General features: G+C 36.6%; 2 protein-coding genes across 2 annotated transcripts in view; one reads left to right on the plus strand and one right to left on the minus strand.

Annotated features, from left to right (window-relative positions):
* The window catches only part of LOC123700040 (ubiquitin carboxyl-terminal hydrolase 32), a 31,394-nt gene extending 20,919 nt beyond the window's left edge, over window positions 1-10,475 (minus strand). Inside the window, exons 1-4 of the mRNA XM_045647146.1 lie at window positions 10,289-10,475; window positions 9,965-10,199; window positions 9,518-9,836; window positions 8,026-8,254 (exon numbers count right to left, since the gene is read on the minus strand). Coding sequence (XP_045503102.1) covers window positions 8,026-8,254; window positions 9,518-9,836; window positions 9,965-10,199; window positions 10,289-10,346 — 841 coding nt within the window. The 5' untranslated portion in view covers window positions 10,347-10,475. The remainder of the gene's footprint in view (window positions 1-8,025; window positions 8,255-9,517; window positions 9,837-9,964; window positions 10,200-10,288) is intronic.
* A 292-nt stretch (window positions 10,476-10,767) lies between these two features.
* On the plus strand, window positions 10,768-21,902 carry LOC123700039 (BRCA1-associated protein). Its single transcript, XM_045647145.1, has 11 exons — window positions 10,768-11,050; window positions 11,134-11,371; window positions 11,530-11,694; window positions 11,862-12,037; window positions 12,192-12,362; window positions 12,703-12,829; window positions 12,965-13,056; window positions 13,374-13,545; window positions 20,192-20,341; window positions 20,754-20,859; window positions 21,019-21,902. The coding sequence occupies exons 1-11, from the start codon at window positions 10,972-10,974 to the stop codon at window positions 21,193-21,195; spliced, it is 1,653 nt and encodes a 550-aa protein (XP_045503101.1). The 5' UTR covers window positions 10,768-10,971; the 3' UTR covers window positions 21,196-21,902.
* The last annotated feature ends 1,426 nt before the right edge of the window (window positions 21,903-23,328 follow it).

Here is a 23,328-nt window from a genome sequence, read left to right on the forward strand (position 1 = left end):
ACATCAGGTAAGGGATAAATTTTCCCAATGCAAAACAAATATAATTATTTTCTCTACACAAACATTGCTTTTATCAATAAACACAAGGTGAATGAATTAAATACTATCTGTTTTACATAACTATACAGATAACACAAAATAAATACAATGTAAAAAATTATCTCATAGTTTAAAATAAAGTAGTGTTGTAACGTAGTGGGCTAAGATATACAGACGGTAATTTCACGCTTGTGCAATTAATTATAGGAAATAGATGATAAATAACACGAGACCAGCTCAAGTAGCACAAATTTACGAACGTTCATGTCGTAAATGTGTTCAGCCTTGGCATGCTGACTCACTAAGATTTAATTCATAACAGTTTCCTCGTTTCAGGTGAAGTAGTGTCGATCCAGATCTGCGCGTTGGTTTTACCAAAGTCAGTAGGTACTGTTGCATTACATAAATAAGAGCGCCTTAATAACTACTAGTCTCCTTTATCAACTTACTCTTAGAGATTTCATTTACGAATCATTGAGATAATATTAATATGGAGACGATACCGCCTACATCACTTATGTTCCACTCAACATACGTCATGTGGCGTAACTGCACTCAGTCGCTTGCTCGCTCATTGGCGCGAACGTCACGCTCATTTTTTATTTGTTTTAAAGTGAAACGCATCAAATATGCCTACGTGTGTGTTACGATATTGCACAAATAATACAAAGAATACGGAAAAGTGCAAAGGAATAACTTTTCATCAGTAAGTAACTAGATAATAATTTTTAAAACTTAGTTAGAGCAAAATTTTTGGCGGGCGACATTTTGTCATAGATTAAAAATTTAAGATATGACATTGGGCATGAAATAAGTGTTGTTAGTAATATTTGCTGGCGTATATTTTTATAGTATAAAATAATAATTTTACATATTTAGAAAAGCATAGACTGGTTGTTAAATGAAAAAAGGTGAAATCATGAAATATGAAAATCAATTACTCAATCACCAATTTTTTTTTGTTAATTGATTTTAATCAAGTTTTTAATTGATATTGTATAAGCTACTGACTTGAACGTATAATTGAATTATTATTTATTTATCTGCACTAATATTATAAAGAGGAAAACTTTGTTTGTTTGTTTGATTGTAATTAATAGGCTCATAAACTGCTGGACCGATTTTGATGAAAGGAGAATGCCCATTTTTGGTACTGGTTTTTCTCATGCATCAAGACAGCAATACTATTAAAAAAAATCTCGGCAATTTAGAGGCCTTCTTACCATCGGAAAATATATTTTGAACAGGGAATGTTTTGTAAAATCTAATAAGACATGTAATTGTTTAGATCCGTTATTATAGATTTAGTGTCCATTACCGGTTACCACGGTAACCAAGCGGTAACTTATTACATTTACTATGGTAAATAGCTAAATGTATTAATATCGATTATTGTTTTCATTGAATTACAAAAAAAATCAATTAACATAAAATCACTCTTTAAGGTATTGTTTATACACTGTAGGTTGTTTTAACAAAGATAGTGAAGTAAAATAATATAAATATGTATATATAAAAAAAATATTATTATGACATAGCTTGGTAGGTAACCAGTTATTTCTTATTTGTTTCTTTCTTCGAATATGTAGTGAAAAAATGATTCAAACAACAACAGCAACAACAACATGTAAACCGAATAAAAACTCAATTGGCATTTTTTAAGTATATATTTAGGTTTTCTTGAAATCCGTCCCGGAAGATTTCTGGTGCCTACCTACACTAGCCGATGAACAGATAGACTTTGTCTGAAAGCATAAGCTCTACGCATAGATTAAATATGTTAATCGAAAAATAACCTTTGGACGATAAAATGTTACCTAAATCACACATAAACCTAACTAAATCGGGGTTATTAAGTTTTGAGGTTATTTCACATTTTTCTCAATATCTTGAAAACCCCTGTTTTTATCACAAAAAAATCAATTGGTAAAAATCTTTTGAATATCGAAGAACCCTCCAAAACCACTCTGGCATTGACGCAACACTGTACTGTGGTCCATACTTTCATGGGCATTCTCCTTTGGCACAGACAATCTTAAGACCCTGAGAAAGAACATAGGCTACTTTTTATTGCGAAATATGTGCCACGGGCGAAGCCGGGGCGGACCGCTAGTTCAGAGATAAGTAATTAATATTTTTTCTATTCAAGGTTTCCATGTCTGGGCCGTGAAGAAAGGGAAAAATTATTTTTTTTTTCTAAAAAAGGCTCAATTTGTAAGGAATAAAACTTCCCATAGCCCTGACTGAACCTAAAACACGAAAAAAATTAAATTATTCCATATGAGGTCACTATTTACATCATCCTATATTATATGCCAGATATTGTTAGCCCCGCGTAGTAAAGTCAGTTTATACCTAAAATAAATATTAAGTAAGTACAAAGACATCGCATAATCTATGACTGTCTAGCCGTCATTCGCGCGCCCCGCGCCGCCTCGCTTGGCGCACAGATTTTGTTCGTGGTGTCTGCTCCATATTAATATTATCTCAATGTTACGAATACAGAATATTAAACGCATAATATTGAATAAATCATGTCCCCGGTTCTTTTGCTGTGTTACATATGACGTCACAGTACGACGTTTATTTATATTGCATGCATTAAATTTATTCGATGAAATTGATAAGGAAATCAATGGCTATACAGAAGACACGATACGATAACAAGTTCATTGAACAATTAGATATTCTAGAAATAACTTTGTAAAGGACGACGAAAGCATTAAGATAATTTATTAGATAAGCTATACATTATTTAGGTACATGATCATTGGCACGTGACATTGCGCTTTAGGACATGATTAAAAAGCGAACAAATATTTGCCGCCAGAACTTCCAGCGAACAAACCAATCTTCCTTTTTCCATCCTGTCCGCTCTTTCGACCTTTACAAAAATAATTGCAATCAATATGTGCCGTCCTTTATCACGTGTTGGATTATGCGAAATACAATTACCTACGTTGCAGATAATTTGGATCCACAATTAACCTTGTCGTTATTATTACAATATTAATAATCTATCACATACTATTGACATTAGTGAAATCCGCAATGATACAATGGGTGTATTGAAATGTACCTATAGTACTAAATCCCACCGCAATATTATTGCGTTCATATACTTTTTTTGATGAAACCAAAATTTTATGTAATTTTATAATTAGGAGAATATATACCTATAGGCCAAATTTTGACTGGAATTCTAGTCGATATACATTCTTTCAATTATAAAAAAAGACGTGTGGCATTCGGGGACTGCCGCGGTAAATAGCATGCCTTCAAGCCACACCTCCGAGCCCGACGGAGTGGCGAGCGTGAGGGTTTTTCGTTACGGAATTTCTCAATTCGGTCCCTGCGCTCAAGGCCCGCGATAGAAGCTATGCAATAGCTTAATAATATATTCAATTATAATAATATATTTACATAATTTACATAAAATTTTGAGTTCATCAAAAAAACTATAAACGCACTAATCCTGCGGTGGGATCTTAGACCACTATTAGTTCTGAATTCTGATCTATGACAAAGGATCGCAAAGCACATCGTAAAGTTTTTGTATCAAAGGTATATCAACGGTACGTAAACTAAGATGATGCTTTGATGCAGAGGACCATATCTCTACATCATCTACGTACATAAAAATCCAAATACAAAGAAACTATAAATTCGCTTATAAGTTTTTTTTGCGAATTAGGGCGGCCGTACACGGACCGCTCGAGCAGTTAACGGCTGAGCGACGTACACGGACGGCTCGAGCGGTCGGCGTCAACTGCTCGAGCCGTCGGTTGTCGACCGCTCGCGGCTCGAGCCGTCACGTGTACGGCGGTGAATGAATGCCTATAGTTCACCGCGCGGTCGCGGCTTCAAGCGGTCGGTCTCAACTGCTTGAAGCGGTCCGTGTACCGCCGCCCTTAGATAATCGTCGCTTTAAAAAATCGCTTCACTCATTAGGTAGGTAATAAATAAGGATTGTCTACATACAATTACACAATAAGTAATTACTAATTAGTTTACGTTCGTGACGGTTTCCTTCCATTGAGTGCATTAGCGAGGATAATTAGCGGCCGACGATGATGCGCAAAGGTTTTTGTGCATTACTGTTTGATTCAAACTTTCGATTATTTGTAAAATATAATATACTATTGTAAGTGCCCATAATACAAGGCAATAAGACTATATACCATGATTATAAAAATATTATATCAACGATGATTTTCTGGAAAATAAGTTTTTTGCGACGAATATAGTGTGGAATTCAGAAGCAATGGATGATCTTTGTCAGTTTTTACTGAACTTTTAAAAGAAGACATACAAATTATTATGTTATGCATTTACTTAGCGTTTCTAGGAATAGGAATTAACATACATTCTTCTGTATAAGAAACTTGAATATTTATCGAAATACATTATTTCCGTTTATTTTTGTGTATTTTTACATAAATATGTCGGTGTTTGTATACCATAAAATCAATCATTTCCATTGGGGAATGATTGATTTTATGGTATTTGAATATTACTCAAAAATAAAATCTATAGGAGGATATTATGCATTAATAACACGGCGATTCATTAATAAAATATTACTAAGTTAATAGTGTCACGATAAAGTTGAATGTTGTACATATATAGCTGGCTCACACGCGAGCAACGAATACCGACAGTGGAATTCATATTTATTGAAGCAATTACTTACACATTTAAAATATTAATTATTACCTTAAGCTTCAGCTATATATATGTACTCATTCAGAATATACAGAGTGTCCCACTGTTGGTGATACTAAGCTCAAAGGAGGTTATAGTTTTGCATACGCTGAGTACGTAAAAAATACTTATAAAATTCCAGCCGCATTTTTTTTTCAAATAGATGAATTCTTAAAACTATGTCTAGACCCATAACAAGCAACCCGCCCAACTTTGCCATCCGCACATGAGGTAGATATCTTTTAAGATTATGTTTTCATTGATAAAATGCTCACATTAGCGAAGCGGTATATGCCAGCTGCGCGAAGTTAGAGAAGAAAACATGGATTTTAAGGAAAAATTAAGCAAAAACGTGATCAGTGTAGGTATGCAAAACTACAAGTCCCTTCGCGCTTAGTATACCAATAGTGGGACACCCTGTATATCTGAAGCTGCGAGAAATTTCCGACCAAACAGTATTTCTAACGCGCATTACCTGCTCGTATGAAATTCGCAAATCATTGCAACTGCACCCACAGAGATAACAGAGGTTAAAAACCTCTAGAAAGACATTCCAAGACATTGAGAAAATTAAATTTACAGCGTAATATTACAGCAGTTAGAGTAAAAAGTTTACAAGCAAACAGGTTTATGGCAAGTTATGTGCATTAAATAGCAAAAGAACAATAATGTATATACGTTATAACTAAATGGAAATTTACCTCGAGTTATTTTCAAGCACTTGGGAGTTTTATACAGTTTTACTTGGTTAAAAAATTTAAAATAAATCTTATGAATGTCGGTGCTTATCATAGCATTCTAGCTGCACCACACTCGGATGCAGCTAGAATGCTATTCATCTTTAAATTTAAAATATAGTTAATATAGTTTGGTAAGTGTTAAATATGTGTACAAGGTACGATGGGATTGGCATCGTCCTTTAGGACAAAAATCCCTAATTAAAAAAATATAGATAAACGGATAAAGGGACAAAGATGAAAATTTTTATTAAACCAGTCACAAAACAGACATTATCCCAATGTCGTAATAGTTTTAGAAATGATAATATGTTTATTAATCATCCTATATCCTTGCTTCTGCTTTTATTTGTTACTAGCGGTCCGCCCCGGCTTCGCCCGTGGTACATATTTCGCAATAAAAGGTATTGTGTTCATTCTCAGGGTCTAAAGATTGTCTGTGCCAAATTTCATCAAAATCGGTTGAGAGGTTTAAGCGGAAAAGCGTAACAGACAGACAGGGTTACTTTCGCATTTATAATATTAATATATATAGTAGGGATTTATAGTATTTATTTTAATTCACAGCATAAGTAGGTACTACAATATAACAGTGGTTATCGTATATCGGCCTATTCAAATCGACTCATATACCCGGCACGGCCTAAGATGATCCCTATGACAGTTCGTCTTAGTGATTGCTCGTATGATGGATCGTGTCGATACTTTACTATTTTATAGGCAAAGGCGTGGTTTGCATTCAGCCACGTCGGTAAACATGTTTTTACAAATATTATAAAATGAATTTTTAACGTCTATTATGTAAACGAAACGGTAAGTAAAACGAAAGTTTTCCAAAACATAAAAATGCACCTTATCATTTTCTCGTAATTTTTAACCCGTTTAACACAGTGTATATTATTTTATCATGAAAATGGAATCCCCCATTTAATTTTTCTAAAACTTATATTATCATAGGTAAGTAAATTAACGCGAACGGAAATTAATTAATTAATTATGCTGCGATCTTCTGTTCCATTCAATAGTGAATGAACTACAGCTTAAGCATGGAAAAAATGTGAACTCGTTTCCATTATCGAAATTTGTTTATCGATACTTTCCGCACTAGTCGATAAATGCCAACGATGTAAGTTTTGAAGGACGTAAACGTAAAGTCAGATTGATATAATTTCTCGTAAATGTTAAGAATTGTTATAATGCCAACGGAATATCATTGTAATAGCATAAAGCTACGTAAAAATTAATAAATGCCATTTTTAGATGCCTCCAATACGTTTCTAATTTAATGGTGACGCCATTACAAGTTTGTCTCTTGAGAATAACTGTCAGTGTCATAGGGATCATCTTAGGCCGCGCCGGGTATAGTAAATTGTACATAATAGAGAATCGATTTCGGTTACATTTGGGGACGGTCACATGGTCAAGGTGAGTTCGATTTTCCCACACACCGACAGATAACTATAATAAATTTTGTAATAATATATGGTCTCTTTTTATTGATAACAAGGTACAGTCAAGCAATCGGACCACCACTTGTGTTTTCATAAAATTAAGTACAAAAATGCGAATCTCGCGTATATTATTAACTAGTTTACCGCCCGCGGCATGGCCCGCTTTGTCTAAAACCTAATAAATTATATACAAAAACCTTCCTCTTGAATCGCTCTATCTATTAAAAAAACCGCATCAAAATCCGTTGCGTTGTTTTTAATATTTAAACATACAAAGGTACATAGGGACAGAAAAAGTGTTTTATGTGTTGTAGTGATGTTGTACTTTTTTATTTCAGACGAGCATTGTTTAAGATAATGAATATATTAACCTACGTTTCTATAAGTAGGTTTACTTATTATATTACATATTTTATGTAGCTCAAAATTTAGAACTCGTCAAGACGTGACCTTATAATCATAGCGGACTATTGCTCAGTGCTCTTAACTATCGTCGGTCCTAAGAATTTAATGAGCTTATCTATGGCGACTTTAATTACCTATGAATTGATTCATATCAGCAAAATACTTAGCACTTGGTTATATTAATGCAAATGTCTATAACCACTCACAACATTAACGTATAATTACGATGTACTAACTTAAACAAGTTGCAAGTTAAGTTAGCAGGTCATGACTGTGTACTCATAAACATGTTTATTACACTATTAAACAATATTATTGTCATGCGAAGAAAAAAACTACATATTATTTGCATTATGATCGTGGAATATTTTTTGTTCAATATAACCTTCTAAGTGACTTATTAGACTCGTATATATTTACTGATAATTTTCAAATGTGCTTAATTTTATAAAATTAATAGTATATAATTTAAATACTCTTAATAATCAATTTATACACAATCTGTGTATACTCAGAAAGAAAGTAAGTCAGAAATGGAACACACATATTCATGTATAAGTTTATTGAATATGTGTGTTCCATTTCTGGGAATACGACAGTCCGCCCGCCAAGTCGAGAAAAAAGCAATACCATCCTTTTCTCGAAATAATTCTGGCAATTTCGACCCTGTATATTCTTGTGTTACTCACATTTGAGCCGCTCGGTGCGCGGGCCCCTGCACGCGGCGCTGAGCCCACAGCACAGCTCCTTGAAGTCAATGTGTCCGTCTCTGTTCTCATCGAATGCCAGGAACACGCCGGCGACGGCCGCGCGCGGTAGCGGCGGCGCGAGCAGAGAGCGCACGCTGCACGCGTCCAACTCGCCCGTTGGCGTGCCGTTGCGCAGCGACCAGAAACATTTCTCTAGCTCTATTATATCCTACAATGGAATATTACGTGTTAACATACTGGAATCAACGAAATTTTACCAATGCTATGAACATCATTTTGTTAGGATGGATGGATGTTTGTTCGCTAAACACTGCTGACACATTAAAATTTACAAATTTCTCGTAATTTATATATTATGTTGTTATAATTATAACCATAACTAAATAAATTTACCTTTAAAATTCAATTTGTATTTAAATTCAGTAAAAAAAATGGGAGTGAATGATAGAGAATGATAGAATAGTTAATATAAAAATAAAATGATAACTCAAACTACTTAAATATTTTTATCTTGTTGACAGACATTTCTTAAGTTCCACATAAATTGCAAGCAGTTATTCGTAGCCATTCTTATTGGATTATAAATAATATTACTACAAACTAAATTGTTTGTTACTGATTGTGAGAATTAAGCCATTTTCACATTATATTAAAAAAACAACAAGAATGAATATTTGGTAAGTACCTTTTCACTTGGAAAAAGATAAGATTAGAAAACATGTAATAGTCCAATTTATTATTATTAATACATTGATATGAAAATAGCTTGTTGTTTTTATAAAATAAAACTAGAAACTAACTGAGCCAATTAGATTATTATTTGGCAAAAGATTTCCCAGAAAATTAACTTTGAAAACAAGGTATTTAATTTATTGCACATTATGATTACAATGTTTGTAATCATATACCTTTGAGCGAATAATATTAAAAATATTGTCAAATTTCCACACTTATATTGCTTATTGCTATACAATGTACATTGTACATACTTCAAAGTATTTAGCAAAACATAAAATAAATACAATTATATTCCAAACATAGCCCGTGTGTGTAAGTACAACAAAAAATAGAAAACAAATTATCTTTCCATAACTCACAAGTTTTTTTTTTATGAAATTATTATCAAATCAATCTATAAATAGAGGCACATAAAAATAACAATGCACCAAGATAATTTATACTCTTGATATTAAAATGAGAATGTACACAATAATCATATCCATGACGATGTAATAACAATTCTGCATATATATTGTTGTATGTGCACTTTATCTATAATGGCTGTTAACATTGGCATAATGTACCTATGCATTTATAAAATTTTTAAATGTTAATTTAATAAGATAACTTTAAAAGAAAATCGCAATGTTATTTCTTTTATGTGAAGTAACTTCTGAGCCTAAAGATAAGATAAAATATAAACATAATTTAACTAAACAAGTACAAATATAGTTAAACAAACACTACTCACTCTTTCCTCTAAATGTGTGACACCAGCTAAACTTTGGTAAAAAGTTGGAGTCTCCAAGTCATGAGCATGGCTCTTTCTATTGTACAGCAACCACTTGGATAGAATTGTGGCATCTTTGTGAATGAGCAGCCAGGAGCGGAACTGTTCAAATGTGACCCTCTCCCCGGCACCAAATAGACTTGTTAATATTTCCCCAGTCCTCGGTGTTTCAGTTACAGGCAGTGATGTATTTTCTAAATTCAATGCTCTTGCAAAATCTTTCTTATATATGTATGTACCATTGTCACTTTGATTATTCACATATAGAGTCCATAAGAACCTAGAGAAAGAAGTAAATTTCAAATAGATGTTACTCAATAAATTGAATAACTTCTGGAAAAGCTTCAAATTAATATTGTAATATTGTGTTACCATTAATGTATAAAAAATTTCAATAACAATTCTTACTTGATTTTTTCTTCTAAGTTTCCTTTAGTGAGGACGACGATACCGCAAAGCAATTCCTTGAATGCAATCCCTCGTTTGGTTCCCCCGCAAGCCTGATACAGCCACTCTGCTACTTCGTACGGAACTCCGTCGCAGAGGACTTCGTGGACGAATGCGTCCAAGCTCAGCACCGTACCGTTCACACCAGCACATCTCTTGAAAGCTTCTCGTAAACGCCTCAATTCACTATCAGACACTGCAATTTAACACAACGACATCACAATAATTTACGTATTTATATTATTCACATAATAATGACGGATTAGTAATCTTTCTTGTAGGTACCTCTTTTTACCGCGTCTTCGTAAGATATAAAACTAGGTTTAGAGTCTTTAGCACCCATATTCACGTAAGTATTTAAAATCACATTATTCCTTTAAAAACAAAAAATACAAGGAAACAAAAACTACACCAGACACCACAGTACAGCTGACAGCTCACGTCGTACATGTAGCCATATTGAATATTTTTCCTTTTTTTTTGGAACATCGTCTGGAGAGTGTTTCACTTGATGACCACAAATAGTATATGCGGGATAGTAGTGTATTATTAATACACATAATATTTTCTAATTATTCGAAACGTAAGGAGTAAATATAATTTTTATTAAATTTCATACAATTGATTCATTTGATTAATTCTTGAAGTGAAAATTTTGAATTTTTACCCATAGAAATTGAAAATGTTATATTTAATGGCACTGTGTTGAAGGCAAGTGACATTTTATGCCTGTGATTTTTCATTCTTTGATCTGTCAAATATGTCAATTGCCGTGTCATCTTTTGTGTTAGTAAACTATTCATACTACCTACTTATCTACCAATAAATTTCCTAAAATAAATAAAGGTAAATTCCGTATGGAAAAATATCGGATAGGTACATCGGATACAAAGTTTTAAAACAGTTAAAGATTTGTGAATTTTCTATTCTAATATGGTATTAATGTAAACATAAAGTAAGATTTGTAAATGTCTGTGTCTTTGTGCGTATTGCGGATCGAAATAGACGAAGATCTTCCTGAAATGGATGGAAATCCTACTGAAAAAGGTAATTATTGTATCGATTGAACACAAAACTCGTAAGTAAATTGGTTTGAATATATAAAATAATATCGTGAATTACAATTACAGAAACTGCAACTGAGCAAAAAAAGAAGGATCGAGGTGCACGCGAGTCAAAAACAATAACAGTGGAGACATATGCGAGTGTTCTCAACGGTCCCAACGCAGTGTCGGGGATATTGCCGACCAGCTCGCGGCGCTCGCCACCGGAAGGAAGCACATCAGATGACGATGACACCATTAGCTTCTTTTGTGGCAATCCTTTGATAGAGGTCACCAAAGGTGTCCTTCATTTGTACAAAGAAAAGTAAGATAAATTCTGATGCCAGCCTTCTTATTAGGATATTATTATTATAAGAATATGCATTTGCTTATATATATGCATAATACTATTATACTAAATGGTTGAGTGTCATAAAAAAGTGCATAATTAATAATGGTATAATTGAGTGTGAATTCTTACAGTGAGCTGAAGGAGGCAGAAGAAGCAAAGACACTATGTTTGTTATCAGTACCTGGTGCTCTGGGAGCCCCTGATCTATTGGCCTTTGCAGCTGCGTGCCAGCAGGATATAGCACATGTGAGGGTCCTGCGTGATGGCTCGCCAGATCACTACATGGCATTACTCACGTAAGTATATAAGTATGTAATTATGTAAACCACAGACATTTGGAAAAATTAGGTGGGGTAATAATTTAACTTAGATATTATTGTTATAATTTTTATTAGCATAAGTTTTTTATTTCAAATTTTTTTGTTAAACTTGTGCCCTTGATTGTATGAAATGAATATTTCAGTTTCCGTACAAGTGCAGCAGCCCGTGAATTTCATTCTGCATTTGATGGAGTGCCGTACAGCAGCCTGGAGCCAGCGGCGCTGTGTCATACGGCGTGGGTGTCGCGCGTCGAGTACGCGCGGGACGGTGCCGCGCCTCCCTCGCACACTGAGCTGCCCACCTGTCCTGTGTGTTTGGGTATGATCATTGAATATTTTTAACTTGACTCTAATGTAGTGTCGTGTGTCTGTAGTGTTGTGTGTGAAATGTCATGTTTGTTCAGTTTTATGAATTTTATTTTGTGTTGTCATGTGTGATATCTGCTATAAATAATTTCGTTTGGTGTTGGCAGAGCGTATGGACGAGAGCGTGGCGGGCGTGCTGAGCGTGCAGTGCGCGCACTCGTTCCACGCGGAGTGCCTGATGGGCTGGCGGGACGCGCGCTGCCCCGTGTGCCGCTGCGCGCAGACCCCCGAGCCGCGCGACTCGGCGCGCTGCCTGCAGTGCGACGTGCGACCGCTCGGTGAGTGGGGGGTCCTTCCCTTCCTTCCTTCGTGTTCCCTTCCCTATCCTTCCTCAATCCTCAGGTCTCAAACTACCTCTGTACCAAATTTGAAGTAAATCCATGCAGTACTTCTTGAGATTAGCCCGGACATACATACAGACTAAGCGACAAACGGACAAAAATTCTCATACTAAGTTTTTGCCTTCGGTACCTATCTATTGTAGATCATGCCCCAAGTATTCTTTAAAAAAAATATTCAATGTACAGTTTTGACTTTCCTACAAGTTAAATTATATGTATAGAATAGCTGATGTCACGGTGATAATTGTGTTGGTTGATGAAAGTGACGTGTGCTTAGAGACGAGCGGTGCGGGCGAGGCGGAGGCGCCGCGGGACAGCGCGTGCGGCGTGGCGGAGGGGCTGCTGGAGGCGGAGGCCGGCACGCTGTGGATCTGCCTCATCTGCGGGCACGTCGGCTGCGGCCGGTGAGACACATGTGTCCATATTCCAATTCGAGATGTTAACATTATTATCAACTATCTCTTTCTTTGCTCTATCTATTATATTAACATCACTAAATCTTCTATTTCTTACATAATGTATTTGATAAATTATTTCAGATATGAAAAAGGTCACGCCGCTAAACATTTTATGCAGTCCAATCACACTTACGCGCTGCAGTTGGGCTCAAATCGAGTTTGGGATTATGCAGGTATCTTTCCTGCTTCTTTCTAAAATTTATTTATATTTATTTAGCTCTTTATATATTTATAATGTTCTTTTTGTATAATTAAGTATTGGTGAACAGAAAAACAATAGAATTATTTTGCTCTGAAAAAGTGATTTTTATTACATCAACTTCCAGCACATTCTTTAATCTAAAGTTAACAATGTACTCAAGTGTAAAAGAGAATATTTTAAAGCTATTATTTCACAATTCAATTCGATTGGTATCACCCCCAAGATAGAATTTATCAAAATCTTCTTAGTGTCCGCCTACAGGCTACATCACAGTATTGTTGTTGGCAGGCGACAACTTCGTGCACCGCTTGGTGCAGAACAAGGCGGACGGCAAGCTGGTGGCGGCGGAGGGCGCGGCCGCCGACCCCGAGCCCGCCTGCAGCGACAAGCTCGAGCTCACCTACCTGCTCACCCACCACCTCGACACGCAGCGCCGCCACTACGAGGAGCGCCTGGCCAAGTGAGCGCTACACGCTACACCACGTCACATGACACGACACGACACAACACAATATATTACACAGAACCACGCTACATAACACGACACGACACAACACAATATATTACACAGAACCACGTCACATGACACGACACGACACAACACAATATATTACACAGAACCACGTCACATGACACGACACGACACAACACAATATATTACACAAACCACGCTACATAACACGACACGACACAACACAATATATTACACAAACCACGGTACATAACACGACACGACACAACACAATATATTACACAGAACCACGCTACATAACACGACACGACACCACACAATATATACACGACACGACACAACACATCACACCGCACCACGCTACATGACACAACACAATATATCGTTACGGACTGTGTCTCGAAATACAAATTTACACAAACTTTCATACCAACTTCCAAGCCCTTCGAACAGATGAACGGCTGCATTTGTTGCAGTTTCATAAGCATATTAATTTTGTGCCGGGTGGATATTACGGTCTTGTATCGTGTTAGAAGCGAACTTTTTAGGAGAGTAAATTTATGCTTTCATTCAGCCGTAGATAGATACGCATGTAATGTCTCCTGTATATTTATTGAAGTTAGACCACAGAACAGTAAAAACAAATAGAAGCGCTATAATGTCATATTTAGTATGAAAACCACTGTCGCCAACGGCCAAACCCACGCATTTAAACCGATAGCTAAACAGTACACTACAGGTAAATTATGTCTTTTATTGAACAGCTTAACTTGAGTAAAATACAGACTTATACTCGGATTTTTAATTAGACAATATAAACTGACGTTTACAGTGTTGTCAGTTTTTGATGAAATAAAAATAGCATTTTCACAAAGTGAATGATAGAAAATCGGGAATGAATGAAATTGAATCGATCTTCTAATGAATATTTAGTGTGTAACAATATAACACCAAATATACAAAACAATGACAACAAACACAATGTAATTAGTTACAATTAACGAAAAAATTACAAAATCAGTAACGTAAACATCGTAAAAATAAAAATAAAAAAATGATTATAATTACATTCTACTTGTAACTTATATCTTATATAGCTTTATATAATTATACTAGCTGGTGCGTTGTGCGCGGGCTGCAAGCAGCCCGCGAGCCCCTTTTGCCCCTGGGTTGAATCAATAGGGCAGTCATTAGAAAATGTGTTAGAATTCCCAGTCCATTTGTAATTTTCTGCTAACAGCGATTCCACAGTCAGTCGGTAATGCTTATAAATTCCCCATTCAAGTATTTTCCACTCCGGGAGGCTGTCCACCTTCGAGAGAGCGTAGTGCGCGGGCTGCAAGCACCCCGCGAAGCATCCCAGGGCAGAAATCTTCAGTCATTTGAAAATGCATTAAAATTCCAGCAACAGCGATTCCACAGTCAATCGGAAGTGCTTATAAATTTCAAATTCAAATATTTTCTATTCCGGGGGGCGGTTCACCTTCGTGGGTGCATGGTGCGCGAGCTGCAAGCAGCTCGCGGCTCATCCCAGGGCAGAAATCTTCAGTCATTTGAAAATGCATTCGAATTTCCTGTCCATTTGTTACATCTGCTAACAGCGATTCTACAGTCAGTCGAAACTGCTTATAAATTACTTATTAAATATTGGTTAAATTTTTGAAACGTGATCCCGAATTTCATTTATTTTATGTGTCTAATCAATAGCGGTGACTTTTCATAATAAACTGTTCAAGACAATAAATGTGTGAAGATGTATAAAACATAATGAAAACTTGAAGTCTTTTTAGTAGCGTCGTTTAAAATCAAATTCATTATGCTTTCGGCACTAAAAATATCTAAGTGAAAGCCATAGGACTACAGTCAAAGGGTGTATCGAATAAGATATCGTTACACTATAAAAATAACTACTTTAAAAAAACCGACTTCATAAAAACGGAAAAGTAAAAAATAATTAATTACTACATATTATTTAGTTATGTTATTCACTATATAGGTTTGAAGTCGGTGCCAAGCACTAAGCACTTATTAAAGTACGCTATTTTTTGATACAAGAACTACGATTATTTCGATACAAGAACTACCTACTTGCAATTCAATTACATTATTCGCAAAACAAAAAATTGGCTATTTTCGATACAAAAACTACACTACTCTTGGTGTAAGTCCTACGCTTATAAAGCGTAAACGATTGGCTCATTCACTCAATAAATGTGTGAAGATGTATATATTATTACGTATTGAAAACTTCAGTCTTTTTAGTAGCTTCGTTTAAAATCAAATTCATTATGCTTTCGGCACTAAAAATAAGAACCTACTTTTCCGTTTTTGAAGTCGGTTTTTTCAACGTAGTTTTAATAGTTTTTAACCTACGTAGTTTTTTTGTTTGAGTGGGAATCGCCCTAAAAACGCTTCTGTTCAAGAGTTTACTTAACACGCTCGTCGCTTCGCTCCTCGCTACCTATTTGAATATTTAGGCCGGCCGCTGCCGCGACTCGCTCGCTTCGCTCGCTTGGCTCGTGCGATAGGTAGTTCAAAAGTTAACCTAACACGCTCGTCGCTTCGCTCCTCGCTACCTATTTGAATATTTAGGCCGGCCGCTGCCGCGACTCGCTCGCTTCGCTCGCTTGGCTCGTGCGATAGGTAGTTCAAAAGTTAACCTAACACGCTCGTCGCTTCGCTCCTCGCTACCTATTTGAATATTTAGGCCGGCCGCTGTCGTGACTCGCTCGCTTCGCTCGCATGGCTCGTGTGGTAGTTCAAAAGTTAACCTTACACGCTCGTCGCTTCGCTGCTCGCTACCTAAACTGCTTATATATTACTTATTCAAATATTGGTAAAATTTTTGAAACGTCTTATCGATAGCGGGCAGTGACTTTTCATAATAAACTGTTCAAGAGTTAACCTAACACGCTCGTCGCTTCGCTCCTCGCTACCTATTTGAATATTTAGGCCGGCTGTTGACGCGACTCGCTCGCTTCGCTCGCTTGGCTCGTGCGGTAAGTAGTTCAAAAGTTAACCTAACACGCTCGTCGCTTCGCTCCTCGCTACCTATTTGAATATTTACGCTGGCTGCTGCCGTGACTCGCTCGCTTCGCTCGCTTGGCTCGTGCGGTAGTTCAAAAGTTAATAAATATTTTCTTCTCCGGGAGGCTGTCAACCCTCGAAGTTGCGCGGTGCGCGGGCAGCAAGCAGCCCGCGGTGCCGTCTTTTGCCGATGCTATTCAATTACCAATCCTACTATGGAAATTTCCATACAAAATTTTCGAAAAAAAAAAATTTCGCTTTTTAGCAAAAATTTTTATGTGCCTGGAAGCGGACCAAGTTTTTAAACATTTTTTACCTTGGTGACCCCAACCTAAGTGCCACCAGTTCAGAGAGCCGTTGAATTTCCTGATGTATGGAAAATGGAAACCGGGGGTCGGAGAGAAATTCTGAGTATGCAGTTTTGTAAATCTGACCAATCAGAGCACAGAAGTCAATTTTCAGACTGATCGTGACGGAAACGGCGCCACCATCTTGCTTTGAAAAATTGGCCATTTTTTGAAAAAAAATGGCGTCCAATTTGAAATTTCTCGATTGCCCTGGGAGCGCCCCATCTTCCTGATCAATTTTTAGTTCTACACCCCCCGGCTATCTAGTGCCGTTTCAGAGAGCCGTCGAATTTTGCGTTGTATGAAACTCGGAAACCAGCGATGGAAACTCGATTATGAGTATGCCATCTCAATGTGCGGCTCGACTAAAGCCCCTGTGCCAAGTTTCAGCGCGATCGGACCAGAGATGGCCATTTTAGAATTTGTATGGCGGTGGCAATTTTTTCCGCCATTTTGAATTTTTTTCACTATCTGTGGTAATTGCTCGAGGTCTACTACAAGTTTAGTTTGAGCACCCCAGATGTAGCTGCTACCGTTTGCGCGGGCCGTTGACCGTCTTCGAGAGATGAGGGAAAGTTTAAGATTTCGGATTTTTCTGGATATCCTGGGAGCTGGGCGAGTACGAATGCGTCATTGGTGTATTTCTCCATTGCACCACCTCGTCTAAATTTACGTTTTTATGTTTGCGCCAAAAATGGAAAAATTCCAAAATCGAGCGTCCCACTATGGCTCCCTGGTAGCGTCCCAGGGTGGTGATCATTTTTAGTTCCGGGACCCCCCACCCAACTCGCACCGTTTCCGCGGGCCGTTGGATTTTCCAATGTATGAAAGTCGGAAACTGGGGCCCGGAGCCACTCGAACGGGGCACCGATCGATTCACCGGCTCGAACAGAGCACGTGAGCCAAATTTGAGACGTAAGGATTCATAAACGGCGATTTTGGCAAAGTACGGCGGCCATCTTGTTTTCGCGAAAATCCCCATTTTTCCACCTCCCCTGGTAATCGCCACCAGTTCTGAGCATTTTTTGTTCAGACACCCCCCCTCCAGGTGGCACCGTTTTTGCGCACCTCCAGGGGTCCACTTGGTTTTCGAAGATGATCGAGATCGCTATATTTTTCCTCTGGTCACTCGGCGCACCTCTACACGATCACGTCATTATCCCCCCCACTTTCCACGTAGTTTCCGAGAAAAGCGATGTCAGTCAGTCAGTGAGTGAGTGAGTGGTAGTGTAGCTTTATATATATGTAATATTTATATATGTATTATAATTAGAAATAATGTTAATTTATAGTTTGAAATGATGAACTATTCACACTCATTGTTCATTCATCTGATTGAATGAGAACTGAATTCCTCACTATTACTTTAAATATGGCAACATTATTTTACAAATTGACACTAGCTGCTGTCAGTTTACTTTGTCTATAGTCCGTTCGCGTTAAGAAAATAGTGAGTCATCGTTGTCCGCCGGCCTGGCCACGCCCCAAATTAGAAAGTCGAGTTCACAGTGACAAGTTGAAATCTGACCTTCGAGCAAAACGGCTGTGTATTTTGCATGACTCGATCAACAATAAATTTTGAAAATGAATACTTCACCAATTCGAAAGAATAAAAGTGGATCAATAATCCATAGCGGAGAGAGACGCATAATTTACAATGTTTATATACTTATAAACATTGTAAATTATGTAAATCATAATAAAGTACTCTTTAAATTGTGTGATTTAAATGCAACTGTGGAGAGCATAGTCATAAAAACAGCAAGTGCATGCGGTAAAAAATTCTTTAATAATAAATGTAACTGAAGAATCTAGCGATACTGAATAGTGATTTAAGTAATTTTAAGACATTTTTTTTCCATTAATAATAATTTAATGTTTAAAAAAATGTTTGTACTTTTTCTCCACTGTGAATACACCCTCATCCTGTAGTTGCACTGATGACTCACTATTTTCTTAACGCGAACGGACTATAATTAAAAATCCGAGTACCTATACTGTATAGGTAATAAATTCAGCATTTCAATATGTACCCTAACGCACGATTTAACGGTTTATTTTAGTATAACCACAGAATACATAATAGTAGCTAAACGCTACAGAACGGACACTCTCCGCCTCCCGCCAAAATTAAACACTTACCTCACCCCGCACGATCAGACATAAAATGGTCCATATTTTTCTACAGGAACGATACGCATCGAAGATTGACAACATTAATCAAATTGACTTAAAGTAATTTTATTATTTTGGATTTGTGATTATCGTTTTTCGTAGAAAATGGTTAGATATTGTGCTGTTTACGGATGTACTTCATCAGAAAAACGCGAATTTTTTTTTACGCTAGTCAAAAATGTGCCAACCATAAAGCGTTAACACACACATTTGCAGTCTCTACAGTGTGACTGTTAAAACGAAAATTTTGTATGGAGTGTCCGGGGTGTGGTATAACATCCGTATATGAGCTGTTTTGTTTCTTTTTGCTCAGAAATTCCAAATTGTAAAAAATTCGGCTATTCAACAACGGAGGGCGTTAATAATTTTCGATAGATATAACTTTGAACCTCAATACATAGAAATAAGGTTGAAATTTGTGTCACTCTACATTAATGACATTAATCTGATGCTGTGCCCTAAGTGATGTTCCGTATCAGCCTTGTTATCGATAATTCACAAATAGAAAATATGTAGTTGTTGATTTAATACTGATAGGCTCGTCTCGCCCGTGTCAAACTCTGGAGGGCCCACGGAAGACCAAGGCCGGGGTCGTGTGCCGCGGTTTTATGTTGAGTGAGAACGCATTTTTTACAACTTGCGACACAAATGACTAAACGAAGATAATTTTAAGAATAATTTTTGGCAATTATTGTTGTGTATTTATTTAAATTTTTTCGTGTTTTTTTTTCTTTTCTTACGTAAGTACGTCTTTCCATATTATTATTATTAAATAAAAAACGTAATAGAATAGTATAAAATATATATATTTACAAAATACAAACGGAAAATATGCAATTATTTTAAATCTTGGAACTGCCGAAGGTCTGTTGTATCGGTGGCCTTCGTAAGACTGCTTAATGCTGTCGACATCCAGTTAACTCGTCCCGTTACATTTATCCCTTTCTATTTTAAATTAGCCTCCTCGGGAAATCTATAAATAAATTGTAGAAATGAAAGGTAAACAAAAATAAAATAATGAAATATCTTAAAAGTACGGGCCATATGAAGTTAAATAGTAAATGAATAACGTGTGTATCGCGCAGGCTGGAGCAGGAGCGGGCGGGCGAGGCGGAGGCGCTGCGGGCGCGAGCTGCGGCCGCGGAGGGGGCGGCGGCGGGGCTGCGGCGCCAGCTCGCCGCCGCGCGCGCAGACGGCAAGGCGCTCGCCGGCAAGCTGGCCGCGCTCACTAACAGGTGACACCAACACCGCTGATATACTTAATGTACTTCTATTGGACTCCGAAGTTTTCTCATTGTCTTTTGTGCATCCTATAATCTTTCGAAATACATACATCTACAAAGTGTAGGGATATTTGGCATTGCATCAAATGTCCTAAAATCTATGAAGAATTTTGTGATATTGTAAATAGAAGAATTATAGCTCATTTTAGGGTCTTTAATAAAAAAATAAAAACATTTCATAATTTTTTTAAATTGAAAATTGAATTGCACACTCACTTGTCTCGTTCTGTCAAACATGCTTAAGATATGTCACAACAAACACTTCTTCTAGACTTTGTTGATGTGAAATATTTCAGAATTTTTAAAAATTAATTAAATATGTATTTGTCATTTGTGGGTGTTGATAAAATTTAAATGATTGCAGAGTATCAAAGCTGCAGAACGATCTGTCGGAGGAGCGGTCGCTGACGGCGGCGCTGGCCGAGCGGCAGGCGCAGTGGCAGGCGCAGGAGAAATCTTTTCGTAGCGAGGTGAGCGCGAATTTCTATGTATTACCAAGCTAGCGGCACTATACACAACAGTGTATTTGTGGCGATTTCGTAATTAAAATAAAGATTTTTTTGTCACCCCCCATCTCAAAAACGCACAATACGTTGACATCTCGAATATAACGGAGCCCTATTGTGCAGGTGACGGAGCTGAAGGAGCAGCTGCGCGACGTGATGTTCTTCGTGGAGGCGCGCAGCACGCTGCAGAGCAGCTCGGCCGCGTCGCCGCTGGAGCTGCAGGCCGCCACCGTCGCGCTGCCCCCCCCACCACCCGCAGCCGATACTCAGCGGGGCAAATCGCGTAGAAAGCGACGCTAGACCGCCAATCCCCCCGCACCTCTCCCCCCCACGCCTCTCCTCGTCCTCCCCAGCACCTCTCCTCCCCCCGCGCCTCACCTCCCCCCCCGCAACTCTCCTCCCCCCGCGCCTCACCTCCCCCGCAACTCCCCTCCCCCCACTAGATTCCCCTCCCCTTGCCGCTCGCGCAGCTTAATCAGCCATACAGAAAGCATCATATTGACTTTCTCCTTTTTGTGTTGCTTTAAACGGAGTCGATTGTAAATAAACTAGCTTTCCTCCCGCGGCTTTGTCTAAACGACAACATAAATTAACTTACCTTATCCTATATTGTACCCGGATAAATGTCACACTATGATCCCTCTCTGTGCTAAATTTCATCCATCCATTTTTCATAACAAATTGTTGTGTTTACAGTAGTAATAGGATAAGATACTGTGACCAAATTGAAGAAAAAATATAGAAATGGAAATTTATAAGATTTTAGTGGGTAGTTTTGTAAATTTATTGTTTTATTACAAACTTGTGAAATACAGACTTTAAATATTTTTCATGATTTTACTTATTTAATCTTAATAATCACGCACTGTTCTTTTAAACTCTGTACTATATTACAAGTTTCAATATTAGTAATAAGGAACGAGTAAACACTTTTCTGTGATAAATTAAATAAGATATTTGTATTGTATTGTACTACGATTATTAGGAATAAATGTTGTGAGCGAAAATGTTTTCTTTTATTTCTTAAAAAAATGGAAATTATTTATCATGAACCCTATGAATGTACATGATTGTCTTTACTATTTATTAAAATGCCAAATAAAAAAAATCGAAGAATAAGCTATGAAGTTTTTTTTATATGCTTTTTGGTATAAATAATACAGCATAGTAACCAAATGGACAAAATTTTTAAATTATAATAATGGGTATAACTTGTATACACTGTATACGTAGTATATTATTATTAGTCTGTGGTATAACCTAAGTGACGTATTATCACTTGCCGGAAATTTCTGATAACATTCGTTCTAAGAAATGGAAATTGGAATGTAGAATTCCTTAACAAGGGTAATTTTTGCTATGAGAAAGGAATTTGTGTTAATAAATGAAAAAATAATGAAGCTTTTAAAATGTTAAACTGTCGTGGCTGTTATCGCACACGCCAAGAATTTTCTGTTCATTATTAAATTTAATATGTAACTAAAATGGAGTATTTAACTTTATTCGATGTATGAACATAAAATTTCGTAAAAAAAATACAAAAGAAAAGTAATGTGTAATCGAACTAATTACTTTTTATTGCAAGAATGTATACAGGCGTGGCTAACTTCACAAAAACATCATCGATTAATTCTCTAAGTCGATTATGGACTATATAGAACCTCCCATACAATATAAGCAGTATCACATATTTTCAATGTAATAATACTTATGTGAAAATAAAAGCGCTTCAAAGGTCATCCCTCGCCATCACTGTTCCACACTTGTAATAAGACTTATTTAGTACAAATTTCATTTCAATAAATTTTGGACAGCAAATATTTACCAAAGTAAATAAAACACTATTTTTGAAGATGTTTATTTAGGTGCCGATAGAAATCACGTTGACGTGTCAGCAAGTCTTTGATTAATAAATCCATGTATTTACAAACAACACAAATGATAGCACGCAATAATATTATGATTTTAGTGGTCTCTTTTCATCGATGCGGTAAAACTTAAATTTTTAAAACCACTTTAAAACCTTAATTTGAAGGTTTCGATTCCGTTACTTTTAAACTATAAATAACTTATCTTAATGCGTAACTTAGACTTTAAATTCATTTATGTATATTATATTTACTGAAACATATTATGATTTTAAATTGAAAAAAAGTATTTGTGTGAAATGGCCTAGAAAAACTAATTGATGAAAAGTAGGTATTAATATAAAAAAAAACTATAAAATATCATAATGTTATCACTAATTTCTTGATTCGTACTATAAAACTATGAGTAAATGGTAATATCTGAGCACGCCTTTATATAAACATAAATACCCCAACCATTATAAAGCTAACATAAACGTTATGTAAATGTTTTCTTTAACTAATGCTGGAAAATTATCACTTAGGTACTCGCTTTGATACACATACGTGCATGATTACCAATCAC

The sequence above is a fragment of the Colias croceus genome, chromosome 19 (assembly GCF_905220415.1).
Source record: "Colias croceus chromosome 19, ilColCroc2.1".
NCBI classification, from domain to species: Eukaryota; Metazoa; Arthropoda; class Insecta; order Lepidoptera; family Pieridae; genus Colias; species Colias croceus.